Raw genomic sequence first — 18,932 nt, 5'->3', positions numbered from 1 at the left:
GAGGTTTGTGCCTCGGCTGACTTGTGACAGGAGGTTGTCGGTTGCATTTGGACTGGACTGGCCCTGAATAGGCCGACTTGGATTGGCGATTTCGCAAATTCCATGCGATTCCGTTTCTTCATGTTCATTTCCCTTTCTCTCAACCTCATTTTATTTTAGTTTATTCTATTCTTCTTTCTTGAAGCCATTCTCTATTCCCTTTTCTTTATTTTATACTCATTCGAGAGGTACTATTAGTATCGGATAGACATCGACTCGGCCGTGGTCAATTCCCCAATCTCAGGCTGTCCCCGGATTTTCCCCAGCACGCAGGCCCCCGCGTCCCCTTCAACATCACCACAACACGACAACGACAGTCACAGTCACGATGGTTGCCGACGCCCTCACATACCACCCCACCATCTCCCATCTCCTCAAATTCCTGTCTACGACCCGTAAGATGCCCTCATACCATCTTCTTATATGTTCGAATTTGCTGTGTGCGGAAACGATTGATCGCTAACTACCTATCTTCGAAAACAGTCGGTCGTGACAAACTCCTCCGATTAATCCAATACATTTCCCGCTTCCTCTCCTTTTACCTCTACCGAAAAGGCTACAGCCCAGCCATCATCGCTCCATTCGATGCCATCAAGAAGCAATTCGGGATGACCCGAAAGCTCATGCGCGTGGGCAAGAACCTCGAGAGCTTCAAATCCGCCAGCCTTGCCTATGACGAGAAGGCCGTCGACCCCGTTCTCAAATATGCCGCTGTCGGACGGCATTTGGGATACGCCGGTTATCTAACATTGGACAGCATCCACTACGTATGTGGTTTCCCTCCCCTGATTATATTAATGATGCTTCCTCCCGGCCGAACGGGGAATTTTCGCTAACGAGAAAATGGTACCACGATCTGCAGCTCGACGCCTCGGGTATTATGAAATTCAACAATCCTAAGCGACTGTCCGATACCGCAAACAAGTTTTGGTTCACCGGACTTGTTTTCTCCATTGCGTCTTCCGTATACACACTCAGAAGGATTGCTGAGCGACATGCATCCCTGAATAAACAAGAGGCCGAGCATTCGCTTGAGGAGAAGAAGTTGGTTAAAGACAAAAAAGCTGTTAAGAAACAGCTTCTTAGCGATATTTGTGATATTACCATCCCAGGTTATGCTCTGAGCACCTACGGATTCAACAACCTAGACGATGGATTTGTCGGCTTGGCTGGTACCGCTAGCAGTGTCCTTGGATGTATGGCTGCTTGGGATAAAACCGCTTGAATGTTTAAAAACAGAAAAAGAAGTGTAGGGTTTGGGTATAATAAATAGCTATGATAGGATCAAGACCTGGATCAAGTTACTCCTATTACCATAGGCTATGTGTTTCTATATTTCTTGGATTGGTAACAAGCGGAGGACATCGCTTTTGGCTCGTTTCCTCTTATACGCATTGTTTTGTGAACTGGGCGAATTACCTTGGGCTTTTTAAATTTTGGATTACACTACCAGGCTGCTGTTGCTCGACTTTTTACTTGTGAATATACTTAATACGAGCTTCAATAGTTTCTCTCTTATTATTTACCTAATTCATATCATTCATAGCATTCTTACGTTGTAAAATGAGAAAATACGCCTATTCGCGAGTCGAACCTTCCGCCATTTCCTTTGTGTTGTCGCCGGCCGCGCCGCACTGCGGCCCTGACAAAGACAGAACGAACCATATAAGCTAGTCGCGTCTACCCAAAGCTCCATCATCATCATCGATTCCTCAGACTTTTTTCCTCATCACGACGCACCCATGTCACCAAACAAGCTTATACCAAGCTACAACTAGTCGCAAAGTTGACCAGACCTTCAAAATCATATCTGCCACCACCAATCACTCTCCGACCTCGTCAAAAGCAGCAAAAATGCCCCCTCGTCGCCACCAAAATGCCCCGCGTCGCGCCGGACGTGCTTCGCCACCAGAACACGCCCCCTGCGTCCTCCCAATCCACCAAACCGCCTCAGGAGACCTCCGTTCCCTCCACGCCAAATACCCTCCTTCAAATCTCACCCGCTTGATCAAAGATGCCACCGAATTACTCCGAGACTCATCCAGCAAGTTTGCAGAGAACCGACGTCAAAAGGTGTTCGAACAGGATAAAGAAAGAGATGAAGAAACGGAACAGGCGATAGCTGAACTTGGTGTGAGAGTTGAAAGGAATATTAGGGGTTTGGTGGATATGGATGAGCAGTTACAGATGATGAAGGCTGTTTTGCAGGATATTGGCGAGGCGGAGAAGCATAGAGGGAATGGAGATGGGGTTCAGCCTGTTGAGGAGTTTTTGAAACAGATGAAAAGGAGGGATAGAGCTTATCGACGGAGGGATTTGAAGGATAGGTACGGATTTATTTGAATAATATTACAAGAAGGATTGTGATAGGGGTTCTAACCATCGTCTTAGATATGGAAATTCGGCGGAGTATATCGAATTACGGTCCCTAGTTCACGGTCTTGGAAAACCTGATGCTCCACAACCGCAAAAGAAGGATTGGTTCAAAACTCCAATGTTTGTGTGTGACGGTCAAGCTCAGATTTCAGATGAAGATCCGGTGTCGGAATCTGAGGGTGAAGATATAGACCCAGACGTCGAAATGGCCGGCGAGGATGACGACGAATCCGACGATGGTATCGAAGCCGTAGCTGTCACAAGAAACTTAAAATGCCCCCTTACCATGCAACTCTTTAAGGATCCCGTAAAAGCGGCTTGTGGACACGTATTCGAAAAAGAAGCTCTGCTGGAGGTCCTCAAGAGTTACAGACAGCTAAAGAAGGAAAATGCTTGTCCTACTCCGGGATGTGGGAAACTGATTAACGTTAAAGATCTGAAACCAGATGCACTCACGAAACGATTGGCGGAGACAAAAGCTAAGGAAAAAGAGTTGGCGGATCAACGGGCTGTTGTGGCTGGAGCCGGGAACGATGAGTCTGGAGACGAAGAAGTTGCTGTATCACATTCGAAGAAGAAGAGGAAGTCGAAACCAAAGGCGATCAAAGAGGAGGAGATTCCATATGTTGGCGATGGGTCTGATGATCGTATCTCTGGAGGTGAAGGAGAGAGGGTTTTGGATTCGCATGATGAGCAGAACGAAGAGGAAGACGACCGGGTCCCAGACTCACATGACGAAGCTGGAGAAGAGGACGACGACGAGAAGGTAGACGAAGAAATGGACAGCAGATAATAGATGCACCTCGAATTACGAAGTATGTGTCATGTTTTTTTGCATCATATATTCGGCGTATAAAGGCTCGCAACGAACATTTTATAGGAATTTTATGGCGTTATTCGTTTGTCTATAAATCTAGTCATGTAATGAATTCTTCTTATCAAACCCACAGGACCAATAAGTAACACTCCTCATGGGCAGTTCTTGCACGCAACAGAGCCTCGGAATTAAGACCCATGTCTTTAACTTGTCAACACCCTTGAAAATCTTGTGCGACAGATCATCAATCCGGATTCCCAGGTTGTTATTGATCGTCTCGAACACAAAAACAACGCAATTACCTCGCAAATTATATTCTTCACGTTTTTATGATATCACCTGAGTGGTAAGCTGGTTTTTTGTGCAATCCAATCTCTTGAATTCCATTCTTTTCGACCTAGGTACATATAAAAGTGGAAATGAAAAATCCAAAAAAGTCAAGTCTAATTTTCACCAAACCATCCCCCGCAAAAGAGTTCTAAAATGCAAAAAACTCATAGTTGTTGCTGTCATTGTTCTCGTGGTGTCATTTGTCGTTAAATCGTGAATTGAGGGTTGTTAAGATTGTAAAAATCATTGGCACGATCGATAACTGTGTAGTTTAAAGTTAGATCTCATGAAGGCCATTATAGAGGAGTTTCAAGCTGCTTACTTTAGTCATCGGCGGCTTCTTCAGCTGGCTTCTCTTCGGCCTTCTCCTCGGCCTTTTCTTCAGTCTTCTCCTCAGCCTTCTCTTCTGGCTTCTTCTTCTCTGGCCTCTTTCCGTCCTTTGGTGGTGGGCGCTTGCCGGTTGGGCGTGGTCCTCGGACCCAGGTACCAGTTGGTCGCTCGCCGCTCTTCCACTTCCCCTTCCATGGGCCATGGACGCCGGTACCGGTTGGGCGTGGTGGACGGCTAACGGTCTTGTCACCTTCCTCTGGGTATGGGAGAGCAGCAACCGACAAAGCGGCGGTGAGGAAAACAAGGATGTTGGTGAGTTGCATTTTGAAGTTGTTTTGCAGGGGTTTTGGAAGGAGTGGCTTGGTTAAGCTTGTTGCTTTGTTGCAAGTTTGGAAAAGAGTGTAAAGAACGAGAGTGTTCGTTTAGAGAGTGACTGGAAGATCTAGAATGAGAGACAAGAGAAAGCCGGATTGCTTGCTTGATGGTGATAAGAAAGTAGACATTCTTGGGGTGAGATCGCTGTGTATTTATAGACGGGTGTTCACGATGTACATGTATACATGTGCATTCAAACGCCAATATCGACTATGTTGTCGTGATAGTCGTGCTAGGATTGAACTCGTGTACTCGAGTAAGGTAGAGAGGAGCTAGAATGGTTTACAGCCTACTCGCGGACCCTACTCATGCACCCCGCCTACAGTTGTCGGAAGAATAACCATTTTCGAAATTCCGAAACCCATTTCGAGCTGGAACGCCCAATGAAGCGGTGGAAGCTCATTCGACAAATAGTCTAAATCAGATAACGACTTTGGATGTGGATGCCGATGCGATGTACCCTTTGGCGGGCTGAATAAATGGCACGGTGTGTTTAAGGAAACTCGAACTCCGGACGCTCTGTTTCTTTTTGCGCGCATCACGCTAGACTCCATTCCAATCGATATAATCACGTCGCAAGAGGGAAAAAGGAAAGACGATCCTCGGTAGTGTTAATCGAACGTTTCCAGAGTCCCCACCTGGGGTACGTAATCTACCTCTCTCTCTAGTTCTAAAAATTCTTAACCCAAACGACAATCTCGATCTAAGTTAAGATCATGACAGTTTGTACCCAAGACAAGCGCGCGCATTCTGTATAATTGTACCTTATTTGGTGGCAATGGCGAAATTCCACGATGGAAGGATTGTTAAGAAGCACCGAGCTAGAACTTGGCTATAGTTTCCCATTCCACGATGGGTGGTTCTGCGGTTGGTCCGTATAAAGTAAGCGGTGGGAGAGGGTTACGCAAGCCCGTAAATGCCAAGCTCGGAATTCGGCACTAAATGTTGACTAGAATCATAACGCTAGAGAAAGTCCGTCGATGATGGTTTGTTATAGCTGTCTTTATCTTTTTATGAATTCATGAATTTGAAGAACGAATACCAGCTATATTGACGGGCTCTTTGGAATCATTCGAATCCAACCAACTCTTTGAAAATTACTAATTAACTCTTCATGAAAACCTGGTTCTCATTAATTCGGCCCAATCAACCGACATAACAAGACGGGAGAATGCAACATCGCTAATGCTGAGCTTTGAAGTTTATTGAGCTTGGCCAGAGACATCGTACCAGGCTATTTTCCTTTTTGCTATCGCGAACCAGAATAATCGATATAATCAAAAAGTTTGGAGGAAGTATTTCGCGAGGAAGAGCTCAAAAAGCACCACGCCGAGGTCCTTGTCCAAGTCGAATGTCTAAAATTACTCAGACACTTGAGGAGATGTAATGTAGGAGTAAGTCCGAAAGGGACGAGTATGACCCCACAGCAGCTTCGGATAACGGAGAGCTCGAGAGAAAGGCGATTGCATATGAAGTTTGGGAGAAGAGGTACCCTAATGAAGTTTTACAACAGGACAACACAAGCAATTTAATCTACGTTTGAATGGATTGAGGCTAGTCGAACAGTTATTTTTTATCAATGAGAATATTTGGACGCGTAATCAATTTGCTTAAGTGCTACTTGGCTCATTTTTAATTTTGTTAATCATAGAATGTGGATAGGTTGATAGGGCTTTGCGGGAAACTTTTTTCGGTATACTATGGATTCAATACAAAACTTATTCCCCTTCAACCTTAAAAGGAAACTCAGAAGTCCATCCCCGCATATCAAGTATTCTCCAATTTTATACATTTTATTAAATCATCATTTAACCCTGAATCCTCGTAGAGTTGACCTCAGGCCATGGAACCTCACGTGTTCCATCAACCTTGACTGGGTAGAGAATCTCTTCAAGAGACTTAATACCGCCAGGATAACCCTCCGTGACATTGGTATGGTAGTATGGATCCGAGGTGTAGTACGGGAGGACGTCATCCTTGCCGCTATCATAGACGTCCCGAGAGTATACTGCATACTTAGCGGTGTAGAGGTCCTGGAAATAGCACGGCTTTCCGTTCTATATATATAAAAAACGTCGTTAGTAAATCTGACTACGCGTCAGTATAGTTCGGATATTGTTAAACATACGGCAATGATAGTGTAGGTGAGGTCCCTCCTAATGTAATCTGTGATCTTGTATGGATCAGCTTCGCCGTATCCATATTCCTTAAGGTAAGAGTTAAGCGAAATATCAACGAATCGAATACGAGACTGCTTGTACTGGTCGACAGAGCCCATGCTCATGGAGCTCAAACTGCCAATGTATCCTTTGCCATATGGATCGGAATACGGGTCTTGTGGACGAGTACCGCCATAAACATAGATATCGTAACCGCCTGGAATTTCCGCTTGATCGATAAGAAGACGGACGTTCCATTCGCGAGAAGTTCCAGGAAGGGTACGTCCACCACCGTAAAGTTTGTTAATTTGGTTGGTGGTAAAGGTGTCGAGTTCGGCTGGTGTGCGGGTTTGGTAGCTGCATGGGACTTCGGGGTAACCATACCTCATTCCCCAGATGGTGCTAACGGGGTTGAGGTGGCTGGATTTATACCAAGAACCGTCAGCGCGACGGAAGGGGAAAAGGTCGGTGTTGACGTCGTCGATGGTGTTTGGTGGGACTGGACGGGCGAAGGTTCCAACCGCGGAGGCCGGAGTGACGAAGAGTCCTGGTGAGGTAGCCTGGAACATGGCCATCAAACGATCGACGTTGCAGTGGTGGAGCCAGAAGATCGGATCGAAGGCGGAGTATGCGATATAGTTCATTTGGCCGCCACCTCCAACGGTTCCGTGGATGGAGTCGTGAATACTTTCAACACGGTTGGAGAATAAGTTGTAGGTTGTGCTAAGGAATGCATTGTATGTGTTTGTAACACGGCTAGAAAAGCCGGATTGCATGGCGCTCGAAGCCAGATTTGAGTGGTCATTCCAGCTGCTGTCTGGATATCTGCGGGTGCTGAAACGGCTGTTCCATGGAGCACCGAAGGGTGCAATGGAAGAGGATGAGAGGAAGTTGTAGGCGAAGAGTGGGTTGGCGATAGTTGCAGTGACAGGGTTACCTGAGCCATCTGGCCTTGTAACTGTGACGGTTTGCTGCATGGTAATAGGTGGCAGATAGCTTTGGGTTACAGGGTCTGACCAATCCCAGTATGGGAGCCGGACACGTCCGGCAGCATTCAAGTACTGAGTGCGGACAGAAGTCGGGGTAAACTGATTGGCAATGGCCACGGCAGCATGGAACAATGCCTGTTCCAAGGCTAGAAGGTATGGTCTATGCCAAGTTGTGAACAAAGCACTACCGTGAGTGCAGTAGCCTCGGCTGTAGTCATACGAGCCAGGGCCCATCTGCCATGGAATAAATCTATACGTTATTGTAAGCATGATACCGACATATTTATATTACAGGGAAAACGTTAAAAGGGTAAGTCTTACGGTGCACCATGAATACCAGAGAGCTGATAGTGACTGAATGGGTCTGAGTCAGGGCTGGTTTGAATCTTCTGCCATGCTAACACAAACATGTTAAATTGGTCTGGGTCAGATTTCTGGAGAACATCGATCTTCAAACGGTTATAGCAAGTGGTATTTGCACCAGTAACTGGTGTATATATAGGAGTGGCTGAAGAGCTAGTCCTAGAGCTAGTCGTGGTTGTTCGACTCGTAGTAGTCGTCCCCGGTGGAGTGTATCCATATGGAGGCGTAGTTGGAGGTGTATAGACTGGAAGGGTTGAGCTGGGAGCTGTTTGTAGTGTTTGTAGTGTAACTGGGATTCTGGTAGCAGATAGTGTCCCAAGAGTGGGGAGAGTATTAGTATTAAGGGTTGGCACTCTAGTGAAAGTTGGTCCTATTGTTCCTATCGTGGCCAGCGTGATTGGCACACGGGAAACTTGGATATCCGAGGCAAGGGTTTGTATTTGTCTCTTCTCTTTAATCTGATCTGTTGGAAGTCAAGGAATGTATTAGATATATTTTCATATGTATCCCACTCAAGTCTTAGAGTCGGGATTAAACAAAACATTATTACTTAACACGCGTACGCATGCATACGCGCGCAACGTAATGGATAAGATCGTACCTGGATCAGCTTTGTATGGTTTTGGAGCAGCATGAACTCCTGTAGAAGATACAGACAGTAGGGCAAGAAGGGCAGTAGTTGCCCAATTACAAGAAACCATCTTGTCAAGAGTTCAACCTTGCAAACCGCAGGTTACAATACTCCTGGATGAAGATACAAGAGGATAGAGGAGGATATTTACGTTGTCCTGACGTTGAAAGGCCCAAATCAGAGTGGATCGACGTGCGGATCATGGCCCTTTTATCTTGGGGTCATCCTAGGAGTGGACCATGGAGGGCCATGGAGAGCCATTGCGCCCTGACCGTAAATGTTAAATTCGCACGCGACAGTTGCACAGGCATGGTCATCTTTGAGCCCTGTACGACAAGCCGGTGTGACGGAATGGTAATATTCTAGGCGCATACCAAAAGGGTTCTTCCAAGCCGCAAGGCTCTTCAGGTCTAGCTGAACTTCCTAACGGCTGTTGTTTGTGATACCTGAGGAGTGAGATTGAACTGCTGGAAAAACCCGCTTTGGTTATGACGGCATACCGTCGGCGGTTGATAGCATCAAGAACGCACCAATCACACACCTGAGGCCACTAGTATGGCCTGCATGAGTAATGCGATAGGGGCATCGATGAGGCGGCATTTAGGGAGATTCAACCGTCTGTGATCCTGTAGATGTGAGGATTAGCTGAAGCTTCAACAGTTCACTCGCTTAACCTGGTCTATAATTTTGAGCTTGGCGAGAACTGTGCTACGGAGTTCATCTCGGGTATAGACGGATACTTGCCCAATCTCATCAAAAACAAGTGATAAGGCATAATTAGAAACATTTTGAATGGGACGAAGATTCTTGCGGGGTAAACTGAAAGCTTTGCATGCACATAGAAGGCCGAAGGGCTGTGACCCCAGAATTACTGTAGTTCAATTCACCTAAGCTTGACGCAGATAAGGAAACCGAATGAAATCGGATGGAAAGGATCGCGCTATTGGTTGAAACATATCGCAAGAAATGTTTCAGGCCATCCTCTCATTTTTCTATCCATACTATAGAAGCACTAGCGTCGTACAGTATCCATGCTTTAGCGATCAGATATGAATGGCACCGGGTATAAGCTTAAGTGTGTGTTCAACTGGGGTTGAGAATAGCGAATTAATTATGAGTTGTTGAGTGATATTATACCACAATCCTTGTGCAACATATCTGTACACAGGCCTTCGCACTTTTGCCAGCGTCCCGTTCTGGCAGTGCTTCATGCACACCGCAGGGTGTTCTTTTTCGTCTCGCTGTTGAAGGAGCCCCCGGGAAAATAGCCTGGTCGGATCTTCGGGATCAATTTACCTTGTTTCTTCGTTCTAAGGTTTCAGTTTGCAAGGGGGAAGGAATTTGTTCTATGCAATGTTCTGCACACATTCGAACTTTCGATGCAGAGGGCAGACGCTAGGAGCCATGTTAGCTTCAAACCGTGCGACAGGATATTTCCGAATCGCTTTGCAGAAGGGAGGCTCGGGTGTTTACAAATGCAGGGCCGGGAACGGAATAGCTAATCTACGATCTTGGCCAAGGTGCCGTCCCCCGAATCTACCATCTTGAGAGTCCGAATATCGTTAAAATAGGCGAAGAAATCGAGAATCGAAAAATTTAGTCCCTGTTAATTACACTATATTGATGCATGATATATGCGGGCACGGCTCTCGTTTAATCCCTCAAACTGAAAGTTAGAACTTAGTACATACATATTGTGCTACAACGGATATAAGCGCACACAGCTGCACAGTCAGCCTCGAGCTTCACTTCAAGCTTAAGGGAGACATAAAATTCATATTTTCCAGTTTGCCTGCCTCAAAAGCCGCAGACCTATGCACGGTGAAGAGATCTTCAGGATGCTTAACAAATCGGGCCAAATGCGGTCCTGGAATTACCCGTTATTAATGTTACTTGTGATAATTTGATTACAAGTCAAACTTCCATCTTTCAGCTTTATACGGTCCCGCTCGGTCCTTTCAGAACTATACAAACTCTCATATCCCCAATTATGGCCGAGCGTACACGAGTCTATGCGAAAGAAAGGAGGCGCGAATTCTCAAATCGAGTTAACTATCACTCGGTATGTCTTCTATATAATCCGCTATACTAGTGTTTTACCGCTTTGACGTCTTCTGTTTGCAGTAACGAGGCTTTGATCCAGCAGACTACCAGAGAATCAATGCGCAGATTCGAATACTCGGGCTGTAAATCCCCAAGTGCTCAAATAGAAAATCTTTAAATTCACGACAACGATAGTTCACGAGTTGACATCAATATCCATATGGGTTCAAAGTTGCATATGCCAGCCGAGACAGATAGATCACTGACTCGACGATTAACATATTAACTTTGATGCATCTGGGAAAGTATAGAAAGGGGTCGGGACCAAAAAATAACTTAATTAGTAATAACGCTAGGAAAACTTTTGCATAGTGGAGCACACATTTCACAACCTCAGCTACATTAATCAACAAATGCTTATATACCTAGATATGAACCTTTATAAGTCTGTGTTAACGGTTACGGGCCGGTTTCAACTGTAATTTTTATACAAAATATGCAAAATAGTTGTTCTAGTTCCTATAGGTATCGAACAACCAACTCGCTAGACATCCAGAGTGCGGATGGATCGATTTGAGTAAATAAAAACTAGTATATATATATATGCCTTCTGATGAGTCGTAGAACAAGTGACTCGGAGCTTCCTCAAACTTGACTAGAAGGTCTGAACGTTGTAACTTAATCAATCAAATGTTCGAAGTTTTCAAAGCTATCAGAAGCCTGGAGGTGTTTAATAATAAGATATTCGGCCGTTTGACGTGACGTACAAATACAAACATAATATGATTACTCGTGTAAGTAAATTTGTAACTATTCCAAGGCCGTGAGCAGTCTGGTGTGGCGGTGAGGTAGAAGGAAATGCGCCCCGACGTGTGGCTAGGATGCGTGGCGCATGATGAAGATTTGTAGAACGTGGGGGATTCGAATTCCACGTAGCTGATAATCATTGGCTAGCCATGAAAGCTCCCCGTGGTGTCCGTCCGGTCTCAATTTCAGTTCCAAGGCACTGAAATAGTTAGGAAAAAAATAGTATGGGTTGGGATGTAATAAGGACAATTTTTTTTGCTCAGTGTTCATTTGCAGTTTGCCATGTTTCTGGCAATTTGCCTTCGTCATGGTCCGAATATATAGATTAGCTCCAAGGCGAACAGACTCCCTAAGTTAAACAACTAGATTGAGGAAACCGATAACATATTCAAGGATACATCGATATCCAATTATAATGTAGTGGTGAATATCGCAATCAAAGAATTATCGAGTTTGAGCATTCTTTTTTATACTTAAACCTTATGAAGTAAACTTACTAGATTCTTAACATACCTCTGGCTCTAGGTAGTCTTCATCCTCCTGGTAATTTATATTCCGATACTTCTGATCCGTAATTCTGACTGTACATAAGAAATGCATATCAACGACTAATACAATTAAACCCGGGAATACCTTTATCCAAGAGAGAACCTTTGAGACTTCAATAATGCATTCCAACCAACGCTTTAACTAATCAGGTCCTTAAATAGATATAATTAGTTCAAATGCTATCTAACTATGCCTAACTATCTACTTATGGATCCAGATTCCCGCCGCAATATATAACCACAAACGCACTGCTAAAGGAATAAAGACCTCTCTCTATACCCACATAGAACTATCTATTTCGATAACCCCGACTATGACACATTTCGAACATGATAAATTCGTGAAAAACTGTGTTGTCGGTGTGGTCATTCCGCTCTCAGCCTCCCTTGATTCGATATTTATAATCTCCAGCGCTAAGCTGTTCAGGTATCGGCGCTCCTCAGAAGCCAGGCGCCTTCCCGCATGCTCATCATGCCATGCATGCCCTGGTCTTCATCATAATCATGCACTAGTTGGCCTCACTAACAGGTTCCCGAGTACCTGACGCCTAGGCTCGATCAATCCATCCTATCCGCCGAACTTTGCATGCAATCGCTGACTGAGGGGACGCAATATCTGATATCTCATCAGTCATCTCCCATATCCTCCGTCACTCGCCGGCGGCGTCGATATTTTTTGTGCCTGGATATCCCCGATTTAAGTTCCAAGATCGTATTCTTACCTGTAACTTGACAGGCTCTCTCGGTTACCTTCTGGGGTGGAAGGTAATATAATCAACCAGCGCCAGCCTGCTTGCCGAAAACTCACCTGTTCGCCCACACACAACGACACCAATCCTCGCGTTAGTCGAAATATCCCCCGCGACTCTCTGAAACTTGACTTCACCATACAGTATATCCGCATACGACCCCTGTATTATTATCTGGCGTTGCATTTTTCGAGTTCGAAGTCTTTTGCCGTTTTCTTAGTCCATAGCCTCTGGATTGACCGGTCGCATACCTCCGCCTCACTGTTGTCCTTCGTTCCGTTGTTTTCTCGTGACCTTCCACCAAATCCGCCCAACATCCCATATCGCCATCTTCGACTGTACCCCGGCTTCAGCGCCTCGGAGATATAGCGGCTCAGTTTTTCTTTGCCGCTGAGCCATACGTATGTTCGAAGGATCCCGAACCGATGCAACCTGTATGGAGTTCCTATCGTCTCTCGATTAGTCATTTTTGTGCATTGGCCCGGAAAAACTACAGCATTCACCCGTAGACGACTGCATTCCCGAGTCTCGGACGGCTGCGCGGTGGCCCTGAATCTCTCCCTCGACGCGCTTCTGGATTCCTCGCATTTCCGCTTAGGTGCATGTCTCAAGCATGGAACTACCGGAAACCTGCCTTACGAATGTTTTCAAGATAGTGAGTTTTGTCGCTTGGGCTGTTTTGCCGTATCACGTAGCCCTAACCCTGAAACTCGAAATCAGGACAACTTATCCGAAATCTCATACTCCGTATACCGTATATCCTCGACTTTTGGTTCGTCTCCGGCATGGAGAGTGCTGTCCAAGGCAGAGACGAATCTACGTCGGCGAGGGAAATGTGTTACGACATGCTCCGAGTCCTCCGAGTTATGGCTATTTCAGATAGACAACCACGATACCGACATCGCATTCACATCGGACTCTGGCTATAATAGTTATGATGGATCTGGTGCTAGTGAGAAGGGTTGGGAGCCGATGGTCTGGGGGCTGGAGGGTACGCATTTGTTCCAAACTCTCATCGAAAGCAACATAGTCCATATTAATATATCGTATTACAGAGAAAGTAAAGGAAGTCTTGAATACCCACGAAATTTTCGAGGCTCTAAGGTCGACCCCTTCGGAAAATGCCGAGGATTTATTTCAACTCCACGCCCTTTCACAAATCGATCCCCTCATCTCCCCAGGAACTCAACTAGACCCTATCGACCTTAGTGGGACTCACCGAGATGTTTATATGTTACAACAACTCTCGAAACAAAGGGGCTCGAGCATGTCGATGTCATCAGTTGGGTCGCCTGTATCTGGGAGTCGGCATGGTAGTTCGACAACTGGTACCCCTTACCCCGCCACTACACGGCCAATATCGAAGCAAGAGCTAGTAGGCCAGAAGCTTCTCTTAGCGATGATGTCTCTTCTATCATATCGACTAGCGAGCTCCTTTTCATGGCTGCCGCTAAACTTGTGCACATTCCTCCCGAAACTTAACAACGGTACTACAAAGACAAAACCCTTGGCCATATAAAAATCTACTAACTTATATGCTGTGCCAGAACTGTATCAGGAACCCGAAATCCTTTCTTACTCTCCAATATCACATGGCCCTACACTTATTACGACAGTCTCACTCGGCTTGTCTGACGACGGTAGCTTACATGTTACCCCTAAAACAATACCCCAAAGCGCCCTCCAACGATTATCAAACACAGATTTATCAGAAACGACGGAGACAGACGTCTGGCTCGCCCCTGGTGGGGTTATAGGCAGGCACATGCCGAAGTCTAGTAGTGACGGGCTCGAACAGGCAACACCAGAATGGAAAGCGTTTGTTTTGAAGTCTCTCGCCGATAGGGGAATTGATATCGAGCAACTAGCTTCAATAAAGTGGGCTAAAATAGGCGTTTGGTCTGAAATCGAGGGCCTGATTGATATATTCTGGCCTACAACTTTGATATTTGTGAGGAAATATGGAGGATCCGACATTTATTCCCATTCTGCAAAGTCTCCAATTGGGAGGTTAGATTTCAAGTCAAGCACCAATGTCGACGAAATGAATGACCTAGCCACACAGTTGACCTGGTATAATGCTGGAGATAGCTTAGAATTCGCCGAGGTATGGTTATCAGGGTCAGCATCTCGAGATGCCGAGAAGAAACGGAGGTTAGAAGCCCGAAACAAAGCAATTCCCGTCATGGATGTCGACCGCAAACCGTCCTTTGCAGCACCAACGACGGATAGATCTGGTACAGTATATCCGACACCCCCAGATGGTCTTTCAGGGAATGATAGCCATCCGACTCCGGGTGGGTCTATAACGGCGCCGACTCCAGGACAGACCAAGATCACGGAAGAACCAATACCAGTAGTAGAGCCGCCAACCGCACCTCCAACGGCAGAGGCAACTGTCAATGGCGCCGAGATGGACTTGGATGACAATTGGATGAAAGGTGATTCGTCGAAGGTCAATGATGATATCTTTGGGGGTCAAGGCGTAGGGATAGGGGATGACTTATTTGATATTGATATTACGGAAGATGACTTCGGATTTTTCGATAAGATCGGAGGAGATGGCGATTTCACGGATATGGGGCTGGAAAAGCCGCAGGTCTCGACAGATATTCAAGCAAGACCGACTACATCACATCTATCCGAGAATATGAACGAACTGAATCTTGGATTTACCAACATCGGCTCTTACGCAAACGACAAGCTTCTTGACGATATGGATCTTGATGTGGATGACATTGGAGCCGCGATGGATATGCAGGCAGAGATGCAGAAGGATCCAATACCGACCCAGACGGGAAGCGAGCTGTCATTATCCCAACCAAATGGTCAAGGGCATAAATCCGTTCGTATGGAAACACAATCTGATGATACCCAGAACACCGTTTCCCAGGTTGAAACCCCGCCCCTTAGTCCACAGAGAGCAATGAAATTACTATTGCTTGATCCCCAATCGCCTAGGGGGGGCTCTCCACTGTCCAAAGGGCGACTTGTTCTTCCCTTGAGCCGCAGGAAGAGCCTTTATAGTCCGGTGGACTTTCCTTCGTTTATGGAGAGGTCGGATGAGAAATATATGGCTGGTGGGCGGTTTTTTTGTGCCGAAGATGAATCAAGCCCTCGAAAAAACTCACCCGAAGACCGTCGTTTTAGCGCTACTTTCCCTAGAGTCAAAAAGTATCGAAATCCTAGGCGGCCTCTCAGCCGGGATATCATGTTTTTAGAGGATGACGAGGACCGCAGCGATCTGATCCCCGACACTGGAAGCTCGGATGAGGAAAGCTCAAGCACGGACGAATACGAAAGCGGCGACGAGGAAATGTTCGAAGTCCCGAATGAAGGAGCTCAGGATAACTCCTCTTACCCCACGTCACCTGAAGGCATTCGACAAGGACTAAAGAGAAAACGAATACCATCCGAACGGGATTACTGGGGAGGTGGGAACAAAGCGCATGGCGTTGAAGCCTTAAACCACTCTGACAAATTGGACGGAGCACCAGAATGGGCCACGGATATGGTGAACTTAAACGACAAAGACATCGACAATCTCAGCTCAGCTCAGCGAACACTATGTGACTTTAGCTCAACAGATGTTCCGTTGGATGGGGTTTTCAAATTAATACCGGATAATGACGATATATCGAATCGGCTATCTTCTCAGGACTTCAGCCATGTTGTGGGATTATTACAAGAGCAAGTCGTTTGGAACACATATTTGATATCGACATTTGTTCCTGGGAGCCCTTCTCTTGGGCGTATATCGAGTATCGAGTTTGATGCGAACGGGATTAATAATCAGGCGGAACAAAACATTCGGCTCCGGAAACAGTCTATGCGGCATCAAGACGATATGGAGGATCTGTTAACAGATCTTTTTGGCGCATTGACCACAAGATGTTCATTGGAAACACTAGTATACGGTGCCATCGGTCGTCCCAAGAATTCTATCTATGGTGTCAGCCCTGGACTTATGGACCCACACGGCCTCTCGACTGGATTAACCCCAATCAACCGGCCCAAATCCTTATCGGATGTGAATAGCGGCCCTTCGTTACTCTTCAAAATTGGCGCGCCACACGTTCATGTTCATAGAAACGCCACTTTGCCAAATAGTGCTATTGAGCTGCTACCGCCAGCCCTGCATTTCTGGGACACATTCGGTCTCACGCCCCATAGTGGACCGAAGGACCTGCTTATGGCATCTGTTTTCCCGACAGACGCTGGGTTAGCCACTGCCGCTAGAGTTTACTTGGAAGGATTCAGTTCAACCTATGAAAATTGCAGACTCGGCGAAATTCTCCCAGTTAAAACAAGCCAAATTCTCGATGGTTTACATGGAATACCACTCCAGAGCCAAGGGAAGACACAAACCCTCGACGAAAAGACAATGTTGCGGAGATACTGTGATGGGATCATAAAATTAGGTAGGTTATTTCTGCATTAATGTACTTCTTATTCCAGAGAACTGAGCTAATATTTTAATAATTTTCCTTACAGGCGAAACACTGGTCGAAATTGAAGACGAGTTGCAGAATGTGGTGTTATTCGTTGTGAACCCATTTGATACACCATCTTCAGTTCTGGAAATCTGTATCGCCTTTCACACGCTCAAGAAAGCATATGTGAGCGCCTTGAACTCATCACTCCGGATCTTCCCGAACAACATTATCCTTCAGATCGTCCCTATCAAGAATATGGCAGTATATGACGGCCTAGCAGTACAAAGCCATAGCCAGTCAATTCGGTGCGCCCTTGAAGTATACGAGAGGTGCACATTAACAATCCAGGATCACCTCTCACAGGTATGTCACCTAGCATTCGTATAGCAGTTGAAACAAAACCTAACAGCCGGATTAGACTTTCCCGCAAGAGACATATTCGCCATCTGTCACCCTCGCAAAACTACCGCCAAAGTCGATAGCATTCAGGGTTTCGTCAGATCCTTCACCTGCGATCCTTCAGGAAAACATGTGTCTCCACATGGCCTACGCCCAAAGTACCGATGAACGGTGGATCTCAGTCGCATGGGGTGATGACTGCGGTGATATCAAGGAAGTGGGGAACTTTTGCTTAGGTATTCCCGGAACGGTTCTACTGCGTCCCTTCGAGGACGTGTGTAGAGAGATCTGGGCAGTTACAAATAAGATCCTATCGAAGAAACGGGTGCATTGGCGCATTTCACTCGTCAAAGTTGGTACTATTGACGACGACGAAATTGAATGTAAGTCTATAACCCCGCTTCCGTGTGTCGTATTTCGCCTAACTAACAAACCAACCAACTAACTAGTCTGGATGAAACTTTCACACGACTGCCCAGTTCCAAATACCCTAACAGTCTTCTCGTCCGACCCGTCGCCGCCGCTTACATTCAAATACGCCGTCCCTTCAATAATGCCTCAAGCATTTAATGGCCAGGCACAGCTTGTTGGGACACCTGGAGCAACGCCCCAATCCTCAGGTGTGTCACCGGACCAATTTGGAGCCTCGTCTTCTCAAGGAGGTGCCCTTACACCCGGCGACACACCTGCTCCAGAAGTAGACAACGACATGGCGCTCGTCGATTTCACCGATGAAACATGGGGTGCTCTACTCCAGCATCCATTAAACAACTCAGACTCGACAATCGTGACCCGTCCAGCGCTGGCCAGCGGGTACCTTATTAAACGAAGTGGACCGAACGAGACGGATGAGCCCGCAGTCCTGGCTGTGTCCCTGATTCGTGTGGGACAGCGTGGGCTCGGGATGCCAGCAGCGGCCACGGCACAGCAGCAGCAATCGCCCGCTATTTCAAGATCGAACGAGGATTTGTTAAGAGAAATCCTTACGCAATATCGGGGGCTTGTTACTCTGGCGCAGCACTTCGGTGTAACCGACATGATGAAGGAGGTTCTGCCGTGGCATATTGCAGCAGTGGTGAAATGTCGGGATGTATTTTCTTGTGTCCTATAGAAGATACATCCGTTGAGGAAGAATCTCTTTGGTCATGGGTAAGGATATGTGTGACCGAATGGTTTGGATTACTGATGCATTTGGTTTCTTTTTTTCTCCTCTCTTTTGCTTAGCGGCTAGCTTCAGTTTTACTTTCAACACCTGGAGCCTGTTACGACTGTTTAGGCTCGCTTTATCTCTCATACTCTTTAGCACTTTAGCTTGTTAGTTATGAAGTTCCAACCCATGATACATTTCCGAGAGTCCATTACGAAAGCACATTTGAGTTTCTTTGGTTTTCTTTCTTTTTTCCCAATATTCTGTTTTGCATGCTTTCCCTGACTATTATTATTATTATTATTATTATTATTATTTCTCATTTCGAGTAGGACATATTAAGACGTTGGAAAAGGCTCAAAATAAGGTGTATTTGGCGTTAATTCCCTATCAT

The 18,932-nt window shown here is 46.1% G+C and overlaps 5 protein-coding genes across 5 annotated transcripts; 3 read left to right on the top strand and 2 right to left on the bottom strand.

The window, feature by feature from the left end:
* Positions 1-367: 367 nt before the first annotated feature.
* Positions 368-1,264, top strand: DFL_002832 (uncharacterized protein; the record flags this gene model as incomplete). Its single annotated transcript, XM_067631677.1, has 3 exons — positions 368-434; positions 523-806; positions 902-1,264. The coding sequence occupies 3 exons, from the start codon at positions 368-370 to the stop codon at positions 1,262-1,264; spliced, it is 714 nt and encodes a 237-aa protein (XP_067494199.1).
* A 629-nt stretch (positions 1,265-1,893) lies between these two features.
* On the top strand, positions 1,894-3,208 carry DFL_002831 (uncharacterized protein; the record flags this gene model as incomplete). Its single annotated transcript, XM_067631676.1, has 2 exons — positions 1,894-2,366; positions 2,431-3,208. The coding sequence occupies 2 exons, from the start codon at positions 1,894-1,896 to the stop codon at positions 3,206-3,208; spliced, it is 1,251 nt and encodes a 416-aa protein (XP_067494198.1).
* A 550-nt stretch (positions 3,209-3,758) lies between these two features.
* On the bottom strand, positions 3,759-4,215 carry DFL_002830 (uncharacterized protein; the record flags this gene model as incomplete). The annotated part of the gene is made up of 3 exons (XM_067631675.1): positions 3,759-3,824; positions 3,885-3,941; positions 4,042-4,215. 3 exons carry the CDS (start codon positions 4,213-4,215, stop codon positions 3,759-3,761), a joined length of 297 nt encoding a protein of 98 aa, XP_067494197.1.
* A 1,860-nt stretch (positions 4,216-6,075) lies between these two features.
* Positions 6,076-8,479, bottom strand: DFL_002829 (uncharacterized protein; the record flags this gene model as incomplete). The annotated part of the gene is made up of 4 exons (XM_067631673.1): positions 6,076-6,324; positions 6,396-7,665; positions 7,737-8,241; positions 8,380-8,479. The coding sequence occupies 4 exons, from the start codon at positions 8,477-8,479 to the stop codon at positions 6,076-6,078; spliced, it is 2,124 nt and encodes a 707-aa protein (XP_067494196.1).
* Positions 8,480-13,169: 4,690 nt separating this feature from the next.
* On the top strand, positions 13,170-18,502 carry DFL_002828 (uncharacterized protein; the record flags this gene model as incomplete). The annotated part of the gene is made up of 7 exons (XM_067631672.1): positions 13,170-13,211; positions 13,277-13,547; positions 13,612-14,043; positions 14,104-16,977; positions 17,051-17,355; positions 17,411-17,774; positions 17,841-18,502. 7 exons carry the CDS (start codon positions 13,170-13,172, stop codon positions 18,500-18,502), a joined length of 4,950 nt encoding a protein of 1,649 aa, XP_067494195.1.
* Between the last annotated feature and the right edge of the window lie 430 nt (positions 18,503-18,932).

The sequence above is a fragment of the Arthrobotrys flagrans genome (genome assembly GCF_004000055.1).
Source record: "Arthrobotrys flagrans strain CBS H-5679 chromosome Unknown unitig_3, whole genome shotgun sequence".
NCBI lineage: Eukaryota > Fungi > Ascomycota > Orbiliomycetes > Orbiliales > Orbiliaceae > Arthrobotrys > Arthrobotrys flagrans.
This window is presented reverse-complemented; position numbering and strand designations above follow the sequence as displayed.